Consider the following 18,602-nt stretch of genomic DNA (forward strand, 5'->3'; position numbering starts at 1 on the left):
GATGCAGAGGGAGAGGGACCGGCAGACTCCCTGCTGAGCAGGAAGCCCCACATGGGGCTTGATCCCAGCACCCTGGGATCATGACCCCAGGCAAAGGCAGACACTTAACAACTCAGCTATCCAGGTGCTCTCAGAGTGATAGCATCTTATAATGAATTATTCCTCTATCTGGTTCAAAAATTGTGAAGAATATATATATATTAATACTAATAGTTCTAAAATTCACCCTAAATTAAAAAAAATACATGTATTCTGCCAGAATCATTTCAAGAGCCTTTCATTTGCCAGGCCATCATTCCAGAACCTAGGCACTGTGGATGCAGATGACTTCTCCACCATGGTAGTATTTATATTCTAGTGAGAATAGATGGACAATAAACAAGGAAATAGGTTAGGCAGATAGTGCTTTGGATGTCATTGGTGGGTTGTGGACATCACTGGAAAAGACACATGAATCACTATATATATATATATATATATATATATATATATATATATTTTTTTTTTTTTTTTTTACAAACTTCACATCCTTTCATTATCTGCACATTTAATGTGGGTTTTTTTTTTTAAAGATTTTATTTATTTATCAGAGAGAGAGAGGGGGAGAGAGCGAGCACAGGCAGACAGAATGGCAGGCAGAGGCAGAGGGAGAAGCAGGCTCCCTGCCGAGCAAGGAGCCTGATGTGGGACTCAATCCCAGGACGCTGGGATCATGACCTGAGCCGAAGGCAGCTGCTTAACCAACTGAGCCACCCAGGCGTCCCATAATGTGGTTTTTTAACAATTTAAATTCTAGTTAGTTGGCAATACAGTTCAATATTTATTTTAGGTATAGAGTTCAGTGATTCTTTATTTACATAGAGCACCCAGTGCTCATCATAACAAGTGCCCTCCTTAATACCCATCACCCATCTAGCCCATCCCCCACCCACCTCCCTCCATCATCAACTCTCAGTTTGTTCTCTATCATTAAGAGTCTCTCATGATTTGTTTCCTTCCCATTTTTCCCATCCTGTATGTTTATCAATTTTGTTTTTTAAAATCCACCTATGAGTGGAATCATACGGTATTTGTCTTTCTCTGACTGATTTCACTTAGCATTATATGCTCTAGCTCTATCCACATCATCACAAATAGCAAGATTTCAGTCTTTCTGTTGGCTGAGTAGTATTCCATTGTGTGTGTGTATATATATATACTACTCAGTCAACAGAAAGACTGAATCACTATATATTTTTAAATGATCACACTGATAATGGAGTTGAGGGTAACTGGGAGAGAGAGGTTTGCCAGAGGCAATAAGAACTGAGGAGACTAATGAAATAGTCAAGGTAAGAGATGATGACTTGGATTGCGGCATAAGCCGAAGAGGTAATGAGGAGCCAACATATATATTGTGCATATGCTGTGGCATTAGAAGCCATAGAGTCCACAGAATTATTAGATGGATGAAATGTGTATGAGATATTAAGGAAGACTTCAGGGCTGTTCATCCTACCAGGAAGATTAGACTTTACTCAAAAGAGCAGGAGGTGACAACAGATTTTTTAACTGAGATTTAGGTTTCATTGAACATAGCTCTGGGATGCTGATTAGACATCAACATGGAAATATAACATAGTGGTCAGATACATAGGTGTAGCAGTCAGGTAAGAGGCTGTTGAGATATAAAAATGTTGCACCTATTAGAGGGGCTATAATATTCAGAGCACAATTTCATAGAAACAGTGAAGTCATATCTCTGTCCACATGTATTTAAAAGTACCCAGCTAGGGTGACAATGCATCATGATTATAAAGCTCACTGGACCATCACAAAGAAAATGTGTTTTCAAGAATTTTTTAAGGACTCCAAATAAAATGCCTACTTGGACAGCTTTATTGTTACAATAAAGATAATTTATTTTTCTTTTGTGTTCTTCTTTTCATTCCTATCCACTCTCTTTTTCACTTTCTTTTTCCACTTCTCTTTCTTCTCATTTTTTTCCTTCTTATTTTGTTAATACATTAGTTAATTTCACAAATATTATCCCCAGTGTAATTGTCTAAATATTGTCTATTATTAATAAAACTATGAAATTTAATACATGCCATCTCATATGCTATCCCCAAAGTTGTATTTTTGTCACATTTATAAGAATATTCTAAATTCCGCACAAAGTCAGCAAATACTTTAATGTGTAAATTAAGTCCATTCCTTTCTCTGTCCCACAGGACTAATGAAAATAATTGATTATACTTCCAATATAATTACCCAGTTTTAAATGTACAGAGAGTTTGATCTTCACAGAACTTAATTTCTAAATGTTTCTACCAGTAATGAATTGATAAATATACTTTTGTTTTCTGTTTCATCTGTATCTTTTTAGATCTAATGATGAACATTTTTATTATTTAACTATTTCTCAAATAATTTCTCATTATTTAAATAAGACCATGGTGAATTATTAATATAAATTACACACTTTTTTAATGCACTATTTTATCCATGTGTTTATTTAATATTATACTTACCATTGTCTTCTATTTCAAGAATCTAATAACTTATAAATTTGATGACTTTACTTTTCTTCTCATCTTACTTCATATAAGAAAGAAAATTTTCTATGATTCCCATGATATTCTATAAAGATTATACGCAGATTCCAGAGTAATATGGGTTTCCTCAAGAAATAGGAATATTTGTATTATAATGTAATAATTATTTAAAAAATTCTTTTTTAAGGTAAGCATTATGAATTTGATACCTAGGATATATTAACATTTATGAAATATGATTAAATGCCGATTCTTAAACCTAAGTAGATATTTGCCTCAATTATTATGCTATCATTCTAGCTTTGTCTATGTCACCTAAGTAGAAGCATGAGAAACTGGATGTAAAAAAGCAAGACCTGTTTTTCTTTTTATGCTTTTTTTTCCCACTAAAACATAGTCTTGACATTTGTCTATTCGTATTTATCTTATTTTCTTTAGATTTTTCATACTAGAATAAATAGTTATTTCAATAAAATGTATTCCCTTGACTCTAACCCATACTTTACAGATGATGGTATACCACTTTGGATACAGACAATGACTCATATTTCTTTGTTATACTTTACAGTATCTGATGCATTGGTGGTTGTTAGAAGGGAACAAGTATCTCGAACTCCTAAAACAATCTTGTATTCCATGTTTTACTTATTTTCACAGTGTAGTTGTTAACAAGATATTCTCAAGAGAGACCCAAATTAGAAACGAAAATTATAGACATGGCTATCATTAGACTTATAGAAATAACTAGAAATAATTCTAATTTTTTCCGTTTAGGATCAGGGATTACCTTAGTTTAGCTTCTCACATGGAAGCCTCATTAACTTTAAAAAAATGTGACTCTGGCGCACCTGAGTGGCTGTCAGTTAAGCTTCAGACTCATGATTTGGGCTCAAGTCATGATTTCATGGGTTGTGGGATCGACCCCACATGGGGTTCCCCACTCAGCAGGGAGTCTGCTTGAGACTCTCTCTCTGTCTCCCCTTCCCACTTGTGCTTGCTGAGCTTGCGCTCTCTAAATAAATAAGTCTTTAAAGATTATTTATTTATTTATTTATTTGTCAGAGGGAGAGGGAGTGAGAGAGCACGCACAAGCAGGGACAGTGACAGGCAGAGGGAGAAGCAGTCTCCCTGCCATCAAGAAGCCTGACTCAATCCCAGGATCCTGAGATCATGACCTAATCTGACAGCAGATGCTTTTGCAAGTAACTGAGCCACCTAGAATTCCCAAATAAATAAATCTTAAAAAAAAATAAAAGGAATGTGATTCTCAGTCTCTTTCAATTAATGTTAAAAATAAAATACTTCAATTGTCCCAATGAGTTCCTCTCATAATTATCAAGGAAATGTTAAATGATTGAAATATTCTGGTGTTACTTTTTGTAATCAATTTTAATATTGTACTATTAACTTATTGATAACAGAAAAAAAACACATGCTACAGGACACTTTTATGCTTAAAAGAGGTAGACAGGAATCATAGGGGAATATCTAGTGCAATTTCAAGTCATGTTCCCATTTTTATTACAACTAAATTATATATATTTGTTAGTTTATTAAAATATCATTAATTGTTATTTTCCATGTTAGTAAATATCATTAGGAAGGCCCAGGATATTGGGCTGAGTTGGTAGAGCATTCAACTCTTGATCATGGAGTTAATAATTTCAAGGTCCATGTTGAATGTAGAGTTTAATTAAGAGTGTCTAGGATATTGAACATGGAACATCAAGACACATAAAGACATTATTTCTAAAATAAAACAATATTTATACCATTTTCTGATTATGTTTGCTAATGTTTACTGGATTTAATCATCTTCAGTGTTATGAAGTATAAAATTTTACAATTATTTTGATACTGTAAAGGAGTGATTAAAAAATACCTTATATATAGTAAAATAGTCCTTAACAATATAGACATAATTTAATATTTAAACATTTGTCTGATTCAAAATGTTTAGGTCTGAATTATGATTATTTAAAAATAACTGATTAATGGACAGAATGATTTTGCCTTTGACATGAAATTATTATTTGATAACAATTAGTTCATAAATTATGTCCAAATACACTAATTAATTAGGTACAGAAATGACTGCATATATGTTCTATGTCAGTGCAATCTCATATTAATATTTTCCTTATGATGTATTCCAATGAAGGCAGATTATAATTTTATTTAGCCTAAAATCATTATAGAAAATTTTCAAAAGGCTATGTCATTCACCAGTTGTGTGTATATATGTATATATATATATAGAGAGAGAGAGAGAGAGAGAGAAAGAGAGAGAGAATCATCTCAAAGACAGTTGTGAAAATTTATAAGAAAGTGATATTGACTCTGAAAAACAACCTGAGGGTTTTGAAGGGGCGGGGGGTGGCAGGTTGGGGGAGCCAGGTGGTGGTATTAAGGAGGGCACATATTGCATGGAGCACTGGGTGTGGTGCAAAAACAATGAATTCTGTTACGCTGCAAAGAAATAAAAATATATATATACTAAAAAAAAAAAAAAGAAAGTGCTATTGAACACAATGGTAAAATTAATGTTTATGTACACTCTACTCTGTTATATTCTCAATTGCTTCTATTTGATACCTTTGAAAACAAAATACTACTTTTTTTTTCATTTTTAAAAAATATTTTATTTTTTTATTTGGCAAAGACAGACACAGCGAGAGAGGGAACACACGCAGGGGGAGTGGGAGAGGGAGAAGCAGGCTTCCCGCTGACCAGGGAACCTGATGTGGGGCTCTATCCCTGGACTCTAGGATCACGACCTGAGCCAAAGGCAAACACTTAACAACTGAACCACCCAAGCGCCCCCAAAATACTAATTTAAAAACAGAAACCATTCTGAAAAATGGTTTTCTAAGTTTTAGAATATCTAGGTTAAATTGTATAGTATCTTTATCAAAACATCTTTAATCATTACCTATAAAGCTTTATTTAAAACCCCCCAACTATAGGGGCGCCTGGGTGGCTCAGTAGGTTAAAGCCTCTGCCATTGGCTCAGGTCATGCATGATCCCAGGGTCCTGGGATCGAGCCTCACACCAGGCTCCCTTCCTCTCTCTCTAACTACCTCTGTGCCTACTTGTGATCTCTGTCTGTCAAATACATAAAATCTTTAAAAAAAAGGAAAAAACTCTCTAATTGCAATGCTTTATTTACTTTGTGTACAATTTAACGCTATATCTAAGTGCATAAAACTTGTGAGTAGTATAGAATCTCAAAGTTTTTTCTATAATCATTTTAGGTTAAATAAAGCTTTAAATTTGTCTTCATCATTGGACTATATCAAAAAGAATATAGAACACACATTTCTATATTATATATCCCTGTAGGGACACTGGCTAACTGTGTGGTCATTTCTCTTTTAAGAACAAATGCTTTAGTGTCTGGAAAAAATGGACAAACAAAATACCATACTTCTATTACAAACATATTTTATAGATAAATAACATGTCATATATTTTTTGTGTTTTGTTAAACTGAGAGATAATCAATAATATCTTTCTGGGAAACAGACTGAGCCATTAACTTTGAGTTAAACTCTTATCTATGTGTATTGGATAAGTAAATCAAACAATTGTCAATACGGAAAAATACAGAATATATTTGTAGAGACTTTTTAAAAAATAGTGAATGTAGAGGACTGTAAGAAACACAGTAAAATTCATATGATAAGGTATGTATAATCCTGCCTATTAGAGGTCTTTGGAATGTACCACAAAAATGGTAGCAGGTATGGGGGGAGGATCACTTCACTCAATGTCAAGAATGTTTCTGAAGACACATGTGGTCTCATCCCATCTCTTCCTCTCTTGCTCCTTTTTCTCTCCTTCCTTCTTCCTAATTGGAAAGATTTATCAATGATTGTGGATATAATAAATGTCCTCATCTCTTTCTTGTTCATAGTTCTGCCTTTATTTACCTTAAGCAAACAGCATATAATTGGTCTTCACTAATTTACAGCATATATTTGGTCTTTACTAATTCACTACCCAAAATAAAAGCCCTAAGAATACAAAACTTGGAGGGGGGAAAACCCAACTTAGAAGAGCATAATACAATACACTTGAAGAATTACAATTACACTCAGCCACATAATCCAAGTCTATTGTAAGCATCAATAATTGGGTGCTACAGGAAAAAAATTCTGATGGGTTATGAAAGAACTTTCTAATTCTCACATCTATTATCAGGAGTGAATAGCAATAATAGCAAATACCTCTTAAATTCCAGATATTGTTCTAAGTGATGTACTTGTATTAACTTATTTAAAACTGACAGAAACTTTAGGGGTAAAACTATATTCATTAACATTTTGTCAGTGAGAAGACAGATGGGGAGAGAAGTAACCTGCCCAATGTCACACAAAAACAAATGGCAACACTGAGGTTTATGCCAGGAAGTCCAGCACCAGAGTTATCACTTAATGTCTTTATGCTAATTAGATGAGGAATGGATAGGTTTATCACAAAGATAATAACGGTAAAAATAGCATTTGGCACAGTGCCTAGCTCAAATTGCTGAGAAGTAATAGAACATGTGTTTTCCAATTGTATACTCTAGAATCCAAGCTTACGGTCATAAATTCAACACTTCTTAAAACCCCAAATTTGGAAATAACACATTAATTAACAAATTGAAGGTGATTATGCAAGGTGGAGACACTGTAAAATAGGTTGAAGTATGTGGCAATCATTAACTGCCCACCATAACTGCACTGTACTTCAAGTGTTTTCAGTGGTTCAATTACACTGTTTTCAGAATTATGATCATTTATAGCTTTAAAGACAAACATTTCAATGAAACAAAATAAAGTAAAATAAAATAAAATAGAAAGAAAGGACATTATAAAAGTTTGGCAATATTTGCACATGATAGAGACAAAATTGAAAATGCTGAGTTTTGAAGAAAGTTTCTAGTAATTTATTGCCTAGGTCCTGGATAAAATGTTGATCCTGAAGATGAAACTCCAAAGTCACTGGAAAAAATGAGTTTAATTTATATTGTTTTTATTATTTTAATTTCAGATTTTTAAAATTGAAATTCAATTAGCCAAGGCATAGCACATCATTAGTTTTTGATATAATGTTCAATGATTTATTAGTTCAGTATAATACCCAGTGCTCATCATATCACATGTCCTCTTTAATGCCCATCACCCATTTACCCCATACCCCCACCCACCTCTTTCCACCGCCCTTAGTTTGTTTCCCAGAGTCCAGAGTTTCTTGTGGTTTCTCTGATCTCTTCCCATTCAGTTCCACCCACCCCTATTACCCTCTGCACTATTCTTTATGTTCCACATATGAGTGAAACCATATGGTAATTGAATTTCTCTGGCTGACTTATTTCATTGAGCATAACCCCTCCAGGTCCATCCATGTTGATGCAAATAGTAGGTATTCGTCCTTCTCATGGCTGAGTAACACTCCATTGTATATATGAACCATATCTTCTTTATCCATTCATCTACTGAAGGATATCTCAGCTCCTCTCACAGTTTGGCTATTGTGGACATTGCTACTATGAACATTGGGGTACAGGTGCCCCTTTGTTTCAGTACATCTGTATATTTGCAGTAAGTACCCAATGGTGCCAAAGCTGGGTCATAGGGTAAACTTTACTTTTAGTGTCCTGAGGAACTTCCATACTGTTTTCCAGAGTGGCTGTACCAGCTTGCATTCCCAGCAATGGTTAAGAGGGTTCCCCTTTTTCTACATCTTTGCCAACATTTGTTGTTTCCTGTCTTGTTAATTTTAGCCATTCCAACTGGTGTAAGAATGAGTTTTATATAAATGGAGTAATTCTAGGTACAGTGAATTGATGACATTCTCAGACTACGGTTTTAAGGGAAGAATAAGTTTTCTCCCTGGAATAGTGATTTTATAATATTTGTGCATCTCGGGTTAAGAAAATAAGGGAAAAAAACCTGAAATACTTAAAGCAAGAAAATACTTAATAACAAGAATAAAGGTTGAAGAATGAAGGTTATGGAGAACATTCGCTAGCTTTCAGGAAATCAGATATTTGGAGAAACTGTAGGAAAACCTCAGTGATGAGCTCAATTGTTTCTAACATCAAAACAACTGCTTTCAAGAAGAATTCTGGTAAGGTGACAGAAAAATCTCACCTCTAACACCTGCTAAAGCCCATGCACCTACCTGTCAAGAGATAACAACAACTTACACTTTTAATTCACATTCCAAATCTTATGGAAGTGGCAAAATCTAACAGAGAACGATGTTGGCAAGAGATGAATTCTGGCTAGTATAATTCCAAGATTTATAAGTACTTCAATACAGTGGAAAGAACATAAAAAAGAGTGGAAATGAATACTAGTCAACTACCTTTCTAGCTATCTTTAATGTATTCATAGTCATATCCACATCTACCCCAATCCCTACCATATCCATATGTGTATCAGTATCTATACTCATTTCCGTATCTTGATCTATACCTAGGCACATGTTCCTAACATTGTGAATTTGCCTTTTTCACACAAGATGCCTTTTTCAGGAATTTTATATTTGAGAGAAGTTGCAGCTCATTTATTCGTAACAGATGATATAATTATTCAAATATTGCCATAGCCATCTTTTCCTTTGATATTACAATTGGTGACATATTGACATAACCATAAATTATTGTGCTGTGCTTCATGTACCCCAATATCAATAGGATATGCCTGATTTAATCTCACAGAACAGTCATTACTTTAAATATCTATTTGTTCCTGTGGTTTTCCCATTCATTTTGAAATTAAATAGATTAACAGTTCACTTCAGCAAAGAATTCCCTGTATATCACCTGGACCATTTTTCAGAACTGTATAACCAAAGAAAATTGTAAGGTAATTCATATCACATTTCTGACTGTGAGTAATGAGAAATCACAATGATAATGTTGATATTATAATATAATTTATTTTAGCCTTAGCATGGCACAGAATGCAAATGAAAGGACAGTGGATTTTGAGTCATAGTGCTAATGAAACTAACAGTGGCTTTTCTTAGATTCCAGAAAATATACCAGGCCATTCCATATGAATTCTCTTATTTAACCATCACAAATGCCTGGGATTTGGGGTAATGTTACCATTTTTTGTTTTGAGATGAAGCTTATCTCTCTTTCTTTGTCTTTTTCCAATCCCCATGTCTGTTTCCACACACTCTCATTATAAGCAGTGATATCCTAATAGCATTTTAACTTAAAGATATGTTTTTTACATTTATTCTTTGATATAGAAAATTTAAAATACTGTAATTGACCAATAGGGACATTAAACACACACACACAGGTTGAAAATGTTAGAAATAACATCTCACTGTTAAAACTGATAAACTTATTTATGTAATGAGACAGGTATCACTCTTATCTACCAACCTTGATGTTTTAAGGGTTTCTATTACATTAAGCTGTAAAATGGCCTATTAATTGCCATTATTTTTTTTTGAAATTCTTAAATAAACAGCCTCTTATTTAAAGAGCATACCCACTGGCATTACAAATTACTTTCTTGTAACTTAAATTTCAATTTTACATTAATTACCAAATAATTATTTTAGTATTTTTCATATTAGTCATTGATATAAAGTTCTAAGTTCGTTATTTAATTCTCCCTAAAACCAGTTAAACATCATACATGCCCTGAATCTTTGTAAGAGGAAATGCTTAAAGAATGCTTTCATCTAAAAGGAGCCATGAAATGTAACAGGGTCACTCATCTGAGGCGCATGGTCTTTAAAACATACAACAGCCTCTGAGAAATGTTGTGCCTAGTAAATAATATAATGCTAAAATATAATTGAGGTATATATGTGATTAGTGGGAAGGGAGGATAGAGCCTATAAATTGGAAACTATTAATTGTAATACAAAAATAACCAACACGTATGCCATTCTGTCACATGAGAGAATCTAAAAATGAAATGAAAAAATGGCCATGATCTAAGTAGCTCTGGTCCATGACAAATATTCGCCAAATGACAGTGAAATGTGAAAAGAAAAGGAAATGTTATGAATATTTCATGAAGCTAAGTGTCTTAAGAGGTAATGCTTATCCTTTAATCTGAGCTCACATGCATTTATATGCTACATTTATGGTGAAAGAAAATGTTGATTATTGTGATTGCATAAAACAAAGTCACTACTTAAAATTAGTACATTTCAACCCTCAGCCATTTCCCTCAATTTTTAACTTTTATTAAAGAAATGATATCTGAAGAAAATTTACATTGCACGATTCAAAGATTTCCCCCTGATATTTGTTAACCAATATTACTTAGCTTACCCACTAGGGAAATTTCTTTGCTAACTACTAGTGATATTTGCTATAAATGCACCAGCAAGTACAGATGGTGGTTCCACACTACCTTCCTGGTGCTTAATTTAATGACTTTAAAACTGTAACACAGTTTTTACTAGTTTCAACTACATAAAGCCATCATATGAGTAAAATTATGTTCTTATCTTTTTCAAGTATCTGCTAAGAAATTTATATGGGCATTGTGGAGAAACAAAGATAAATTAAATATGCATCCTACCCTCATGAAAAAAATCACTTTCCTTATGGGGAAAATCATCATGGGAAAATAAATAGATTGGAACTAGAAGTTATGATTTTGTATCTTTGTTTCATTGCCTACCAGCAGTATGAATTTAAAGTATTTGCTGATCACTTCTGAACTGTGATTTCTTCAGCTATAAGTCAGAGAAAATAAAGTTACACTCTAGTAGTCTTTTCAAAGGAGTATTAAATGTCATTCACTATGCAATTTTATCATATATCAATATGAGGAAATCTAAGTGATAATTTATTAATTTACCAATCAATATGTGTGCAAAACACCAAAATTCACAAGTACCCAAATCAGTACAAATTATTCTATGGGAAAAGATCATGCTTATCCATAAAATATTATGGTTTTAGATTACCTAAAAAACATGTTAAGTTTAAGAGCAATACATATTTAAATATTATAATTGGTAATTCATATTAAAATAAAAATCATACAAGTTTTACATGAAAAATAAATTTTAAAACTATATAGTTATATCCTGAAACATACTTCAAATAGAAGTGCATAAGATATATGATCTTCCTTTAACTTTTGAGGTTAATATTATGGTGAAAATTAAGTCATTCTAAAGAGGAGCTTCTTTATAGACTATCAGAATTTTCTTAACAATTGAGGTGCCCTTACATTCTTACAATTCTTGAGAACACTGTTAAACTGTTTGAAAAAGAAAGTGTTCTGATGCATTCATGTTCTCCTACCACCTACCCTAATTCATTAAATTAACAGCTATTTGGGGCACCTGGGTGGCTCAGTGGGTTAAAGCCTCTGCCTTCGGCTCAGGTCATGATCCTACTGTCCTGGGGTTGAGCCCCGAATAGGGCTGTCTGCTTCTCCCTCTCTCTCTGCTGCCCCCCGCTTGTGTGTTCTCTTTCTCTGCAAAATAAATAAATAAAATATGTTTTAAAAACTGTGTTTACACTACACTATAGTCTATTGAGTGTAACTCATAGTTTATTGAACATATTTGTAAATAAAAAAACTACTATATAATTAATTTATATAAATATAACATTTTATATATATAAAAATATATCCTAGTATATTCTGGTCATAAGTGACATATTTTAAAAAATAAGGATACCAAAATGTTGAAAGTTAAAAAGATGTTCTAGACTAATTCTAATGAATTAAGTTTTAGATTTATTATTGCCAGATAAGATAAAGTTTAAAATCAAATCATTATTAGACATAGATTAGGGGTGCCTGGGTGGCTTAGTCAGTTAAGCATCTGACTTCTGATTGTGACTCAGGTCATGATCTCAGGGTTGTGAGTTCGAGCCCTGCATCAAGCTCTGTGCTGGGCATGGAACCTGCTTAAGCAATTCTCTCTTCCTCTCCTGCTGCACAGCCCCCGCCAAAAGAAACGAAATATAGTAGTACTTCAAAGAATAAAATATTCAATTTGCCAGGAAATATAAGAATTAAACTTGTATGCAACTATTAATGTAGCCCCCAAGTATATTTTAAAATGGACATAACTACAAGGAAAAATATAAAAACCTACAATCCTCTTGTAAGATTTTAGCATATCTCTTTCAGTAACTAGTAGATCAGATTTTAAAAATATAGTCAGCACAGAGAACACTGGAACATGATTAACAAACTTGTTTAAAAGATATATTGACTTATTTCGCTAAGCATGATACGCTCTAGTTCCAATAATCTCCCTGATATGAGGAAGTGGTGATGCAACATGGGGGCTTAAGTGGGTAGGAGAAGAATAAATGAAACAAGATGGGATTGGGAGGGAGACAAACCATAAGTGACTCTTAATCTCACAAAACAAACTGAAGGTTGCTGGGGGGAGGGGGTTTGGGAGAAGGGGGTGGGATTATGGACATTGGGGAGGGTATGTGCTTTGGTGAGTGCTGTGAAGTGTGTAAACCTGGTGATTCACAGACCTGTACCCCTGGGGATAAAAATATATGTTTATAAAAAATAAAAAATTAAAAAAAAAAAGATATATTGAATGCTGTTCCTAGCCAGTGATAAATACCCATCACAGGAGCCAGAATGATCCCAGAATTATGGTTCTCTAAGAACTTGTGAATATATCACATGGCAAAAATAACTTGGCAAATGGAATCGAGACAGATGTTATAATAGAAGATATCTGAATTATCAATTTGAACACAATTTAATTACATGAGCTTGTAAAAGTTGAGAACTCTCTCCATCTGGAGGCAGAAGAGGAAGCAGCAGAAGGATGAGGTAGAGAGAAAGACCAAAGAGAATTACAGAATGAGAACTTGGACTACTCTTGCTGACTCTGAGGATGAAGGAAGGTCTCAAACTGAGAAATGCGAGCAACTCTAAAACCTGAGAATGACCTCAAGTCAACAGGCAGCAAGGAAACAGGACCTTACTCCTACAACCACATGGAATTTAATTCTGACAACAGTCTTATAAATTTGGAAGTGAAAGCAAATTCTGCTCCCAAGGTTCTAGAAGCAATGAAGCTCAGCTAACACCTTGATTTCAGCTTCATGAGTCTCAAAGCAGAGAACCAGCTGAGCTACGCTCTGCCAAGACCCACGTAAATACGAGATAATTAATAATGGGTATTAAATTTGTGCTAATTTGGATTAGGAATAGAAAAACAATAGGCTTTTCTTTATAAGAAAACTAGGCACATAAGAAAAAAATTTCCAATATTGGACCCAGAAAGCAAATGTCAATAATTTCAAAAGATTAAATTCATACAGAAAATGTTATCAAATTGCAATGTAAAGGAGAAATACATTGGTAAGAAGACATAGCTAAAGCAACTCATAGGTTTATAAGTTAGGGGATACTCTGACCATGAGCCAAATAGGAAATCCTGTAGCTTACGCAGCAAAAAGAAGAAAATTTAAAGCTTAAATGTTTATAAATCATAGAGGAATTGCCAGATAAGTGTGTACAAGTGAACTTTTGCAAGAACTTTTGCAAATTATAAACAACTCGAATGTACATCAACAGTAGAACATATAAATTTAGGGTGGTGTGTGTATTGCAATAGATTCCTATATAGCACGGGTTCTCAAAATGTGATACATTGATGCTTAAAGTCCTGAGACATTTTTAGGGGGTCCACAAGATCAAAACTGTTCCCATAATAATATTGAGACATTATTCACACTGTTTTCACTGTGTTGACATTTGCCCTCATGGTACAGAACTAATGGTGGGTAAAACTGCTGGTGCATGAAAACATCGCAATTAGTGACCTCAAACTGTACAAATAGTCATTAGTCATTGTTTTATTTACCACCACATACTTTCAGTGTGGAAAAAAAAATTGTGCTTAAGAACATTCTTGTTGAAGCTATAATTATTTCATTAAATGTCTACTCTATAATACTCCTCTTTAAAATGACCAATGTAACAAATTGAAAGGATGCAAAAAATAAAACAAAAACAAAAACAAAAACCTTTCTATGCCTACCAAAACATGATGGTTATTCCAAGGAAAAATGGTTGCATAACTGAACTGGCCACTTTTTCTTAGAACAGTCTTTTTACCCAAGTGACCAACATAAACAAAACTTAGTCAAATTTGGGTATTTGTTATACATTTTTTCCGACACACACACACTCACACACACACTGAACTTGAACTGTTACTTCAAGGGAAAACAACTGACAGGATTTGTTGTCTATGATGATATCTGAGTTTCCAAGTAAAGAAACTAGAATTTTGGAAAACTTCAATGCATTACTGTAAGTTTTAGAGCTTCCCCAAATTTAAAGATTTTTTCCAATGAGATTGGTACCAATAAAAATAAATGTAATTTTAAGATACTTTATAATAAAATGTGTCAACATTTGTAAGATCTAACTCAGTGGACCAATATATTCCAAATTACTAATACATGTAAAAAAATGCATGGATAAAAAGGACCCATTATAAAAACAAGGTAAAACAAGGAATTTTAAAGTCACAGAGTATAAAAATTAATTGATACGTTTTGAATTCAACATTGCACTAACCTGTAAAGTTTTTGTGCAGTATCAAAGAAGAGTACTCACTAATTTGCAAACTCTATTAGAATTCTTATCCCTTTTCCAACTACATATGTGAAGACAGAATTCTTCATACCCATCAACCAAAACAATAACATATTGTAAAATATTGAATAAAGAAGTAGATAAGAGAATCCAACTGATTTCTGATAATAGGCCAGATATTAAGTAGATTTCCAAAAATAGAATACAATACACTCTTGTCATTTTTGTTTTGGAGAAGGTAATAATTTGAAGTAAAATATGATTTGTTGGGGCACCTGGGTGGCACAGTGGGTTAAAGCCTCTGCCTTTGGCTCAGGTCATAATCTCAGGGGCCTGGGATGGAGCCCCGAATCGGGCTCTCTGCTCGGCAGGGAGCCTGCTTACTCCTCTCTCTGCCTGCCTCTCTGCCTGCTTGTGATCTCTGTCAAATAAATAAATAAAATCTTTAAAAAATAAATAAATAAAATAAAATATGATTTGTCAACATGCAATGTGCTTATCCTGGTTATTTTTTTATCCTGGTTATTTTTTAAGTCATAAATGCACAGATGTAAAAAACTGTTCTCAGTTTTAATTTAAATAGGGTAAATATTGATAAATCTTGACCTTAAATCCTTTTGGGGATTCTTAATAATTTTTAAAGAATAAACACACCTGAGACAAATTAGAATTATTGTTATCTAGCACTGAAATATATGGTAATTCAATGTAGATTAGTTCTACATGTACATTGTTGGGCAAAAATAGCAAGTATATAAAAAGTAGTATAATTCCATTGCATAAAATTACTAATTATTATTCTTATATTAATAATAAAATGGGAAAATAAATAACATACAAGGCAATTTATAGAAAAATTAAAAATATGTATTTTCATTAGTTTTAGAAAAATTATATCTTGTGTATGTGTTTTTTTAAATTTTTATTTCTCTTTTCTACTTTAGATAATTGTAGATCAATTGTATAATCAAGCTTGTAACTATATGCAATATTATTTACAAAATATGCAATAAATTACGGTCAAAATATCAGACAAATATTTGTTTTATAAAAATACGCACTATAGGGGTTCCTGGATGGCTCAGTCAGTTAAGCATCTGCCTTTGGCTCAGGCCATGATCCTGGGGTCTTGGGACTGGAGCCCACATTTTGCTCCCTGATCAGTGAGGAGTCTGCTTCTCCTCTGCCCCTCCTCCCACCTATACTTGCGCTCTCTTCTCCCTCAGTTTCTCTCTCTAAAATAAATATATAAAATCTTTAAAGAAATTCAGTGTAACCCAAAAGCAATCTGCAACTGCTAAATTTTATAGAACTTATTGAAAGTTTGGATCTAATAAAACAAAAATGACATCATTTGTAGACTTTTCAGTTTCAAGATTTCATATTTAGATCACATATCTTCCTTTAATACTAGATATTAATAAATAGTCCCCACTATGTAAATATATTCTAAACTATCAGGAAAAATATTTATTTGACAAAATATCTTCTGAATGCTCAGTTGTTAAAGTCAGGAACAAAAGACACCTAAAAACACATACTCTCACAACTTACTTCCCAGAATCTAAATTAATGAGTATCTTCATAGAGATGATATATGTAATAGATAGGAAAAATAGTTATATGTCTTCATATGTATGCAAATAACTGTATATTTAACTATACCTATAGTAATTGTTTTTGATGAGTGATTTTCAATCCACATGTCATAAATTCCTTTATAAACCCTTACACACACATCCACCTATCCACAGACATACACACCTACTTATACAAAGCTTGTGGATTTGATAAAAGGACTTTAAATGCTCTTTCAACTCTGTTAGGTAAAATCTCTATAGCACTAACAATTAATTCCATTTATGTTTTTAGGTTAACAGGATTCCATCTGCCACCGCCAGTGACAAGTACCAAATCCGTGTTCTCACTACGTTTGACCAGTGATTTCGCAGTTAGCGCTCATGGGTTTAAAGTATATTATGAAGGTAAGTGATAGCAATATAAAAGGACCACTGCTCAGTCTAATACAGTCAAACCAATATTCTCTAGGATGGAAATGGAAGAAGAATCACCAGGAAGGAAGATACAGTTTATCCTATTATTTCAAATTCTGTCCTGAGAGTCACCTTCTTAATAATCCTTAATATACAGTAAAATGCTAGAAATGAGAAGACTTTAATGTTTCATTGCAGTGTACCTGAAGAGAGGAAAATTTTTGCTTTAAATCTTAGAAGGAAGATACAGTTTATCCTATTATTTCAAATTCTGTCCTGAGAATCACCTTCTTAATAATCCTTAATATATAGTAAAATGCTAGAAATGTGAACGCTTTAATGTTTCATTGCAGTGTACCTGAAGAGAGGAAAATTTTTGCTTTAAATCTTAGGAGATGAGACCATGACACCCTTATGGGATTAAACATGAACGAAAGCAAACAAAATCAAAGTGACAGGAAATTAGTTCTGATTCAAGATTCAGGCATCACAAACTCCACCCTATTTTGCTAGAAAATAACCTGGTAATCTTTATTCTCTGTAAGTTAGTCAAGAGGAAAGGTCTATTAAGAGACAAGAGTTTGCATCTTCCATTTTAAACCAGGCTTTCCAGATGCACAGATCCATAATCCCTAAAACACAGAAAGGAAAACTAAGAAGCTCTTGAAACTAAAGGTTTTATCTGGAAGGTGGAACAAACTGATTTGGCATCAAAACCTGACCTGAACTGATTGAAGGCCACTAATGACCTTTATTTATCCCACATAATGTTGGATACTCATGTTTCATTATGCAAATATTATTTAATAATTTGGTGTACCACAGGCTCTGGTGTTAAAAACGTACAGAATCTGCATATGTTCTTTTTTTTATTTATAAATTCTGATGCTAAAAATACTCTAATCCTGATGGTTTCAGATGGGAGGTCATGGACTTGGAAATTTCTTCTTTATGTGATTTGACTATAAAGTTGCACCTCCTTTAGGGAAGAGCCCCTCTCTACCTATAGGAATAACATAACACATTTCAACTCACCCCCGCCCCCCTCCCCAGCCCGGACCATATTACCAGAATGCATCACACCAGATCTAAAATCATCATAACAGATACACAAATACAGACACAAATACAGTAGCAGGCATGGTTACTTTCTAAAGCACATAATAATTCAAAATATAATATGTTTAAAGAGCACACTGGAAAGCATATATAAAGTAGAATTGCTTTAGTATAAAGGTTAACAGTTTGCATGTGGGGAAAGTTTTAAATCAACCATTTCATCTTAGTGCTTTCTCACTAGAAAGACTATCCTTTAACAAACAATTGAGTAAAAATATTTTCTCTTTTTTATATCCTAAATAATGACGCATCATAGCAGTTTTAACACTATTTTCTACCCAATACATTTCTGAACTATCTTTTGTCTAGCAGGGAAGGCTGCATTCTAAGACTTATTTTCCTCCTCCATTGTGCTAGTAAAAATCATTATTTT

The 18,602-nt window shown here is 33.3% G+C and overlaps 1 protein-coding gene across 5 annotated transcripts in view; it reads left to right on the top strand.

The window, feature by feature from the left end:
* The window catches only part of CSMD3 (CUB and Sushi multiple domains 3), a 1,245,805-nt gene that overhangs the window by 153,251 nt on the left and 1,073,952 nt on the right, over nt 1-18,602 (top strand). For all 5 annotated transcript variants that reach the window (XM_082720053.1, XM_082720054.1, XM_082720055.1 and 2 more), the window contains exon 3: nt 16,989-17,101. In XM_082720053.1, coding sequence (XP_082576179.1) covers nt 16,989-17,101 — 113 coding nt within the window. The remainder of the gene's footprint in view (nt 1-16,988; nt 17,102-18,602) is intronic.

The sequence above is a fragment of the Mustela nivalis genome (assembly GCF_964662115.1).
Source record: "Mustela nivalis genome assembly, chromosome: 2".
Classification (NCBI taxonomy): Eukaryota; Metazoa; Chordata; class Mammalia; order Carnivora; family Mustelidae; genus Mustela; species Mustela nivalis.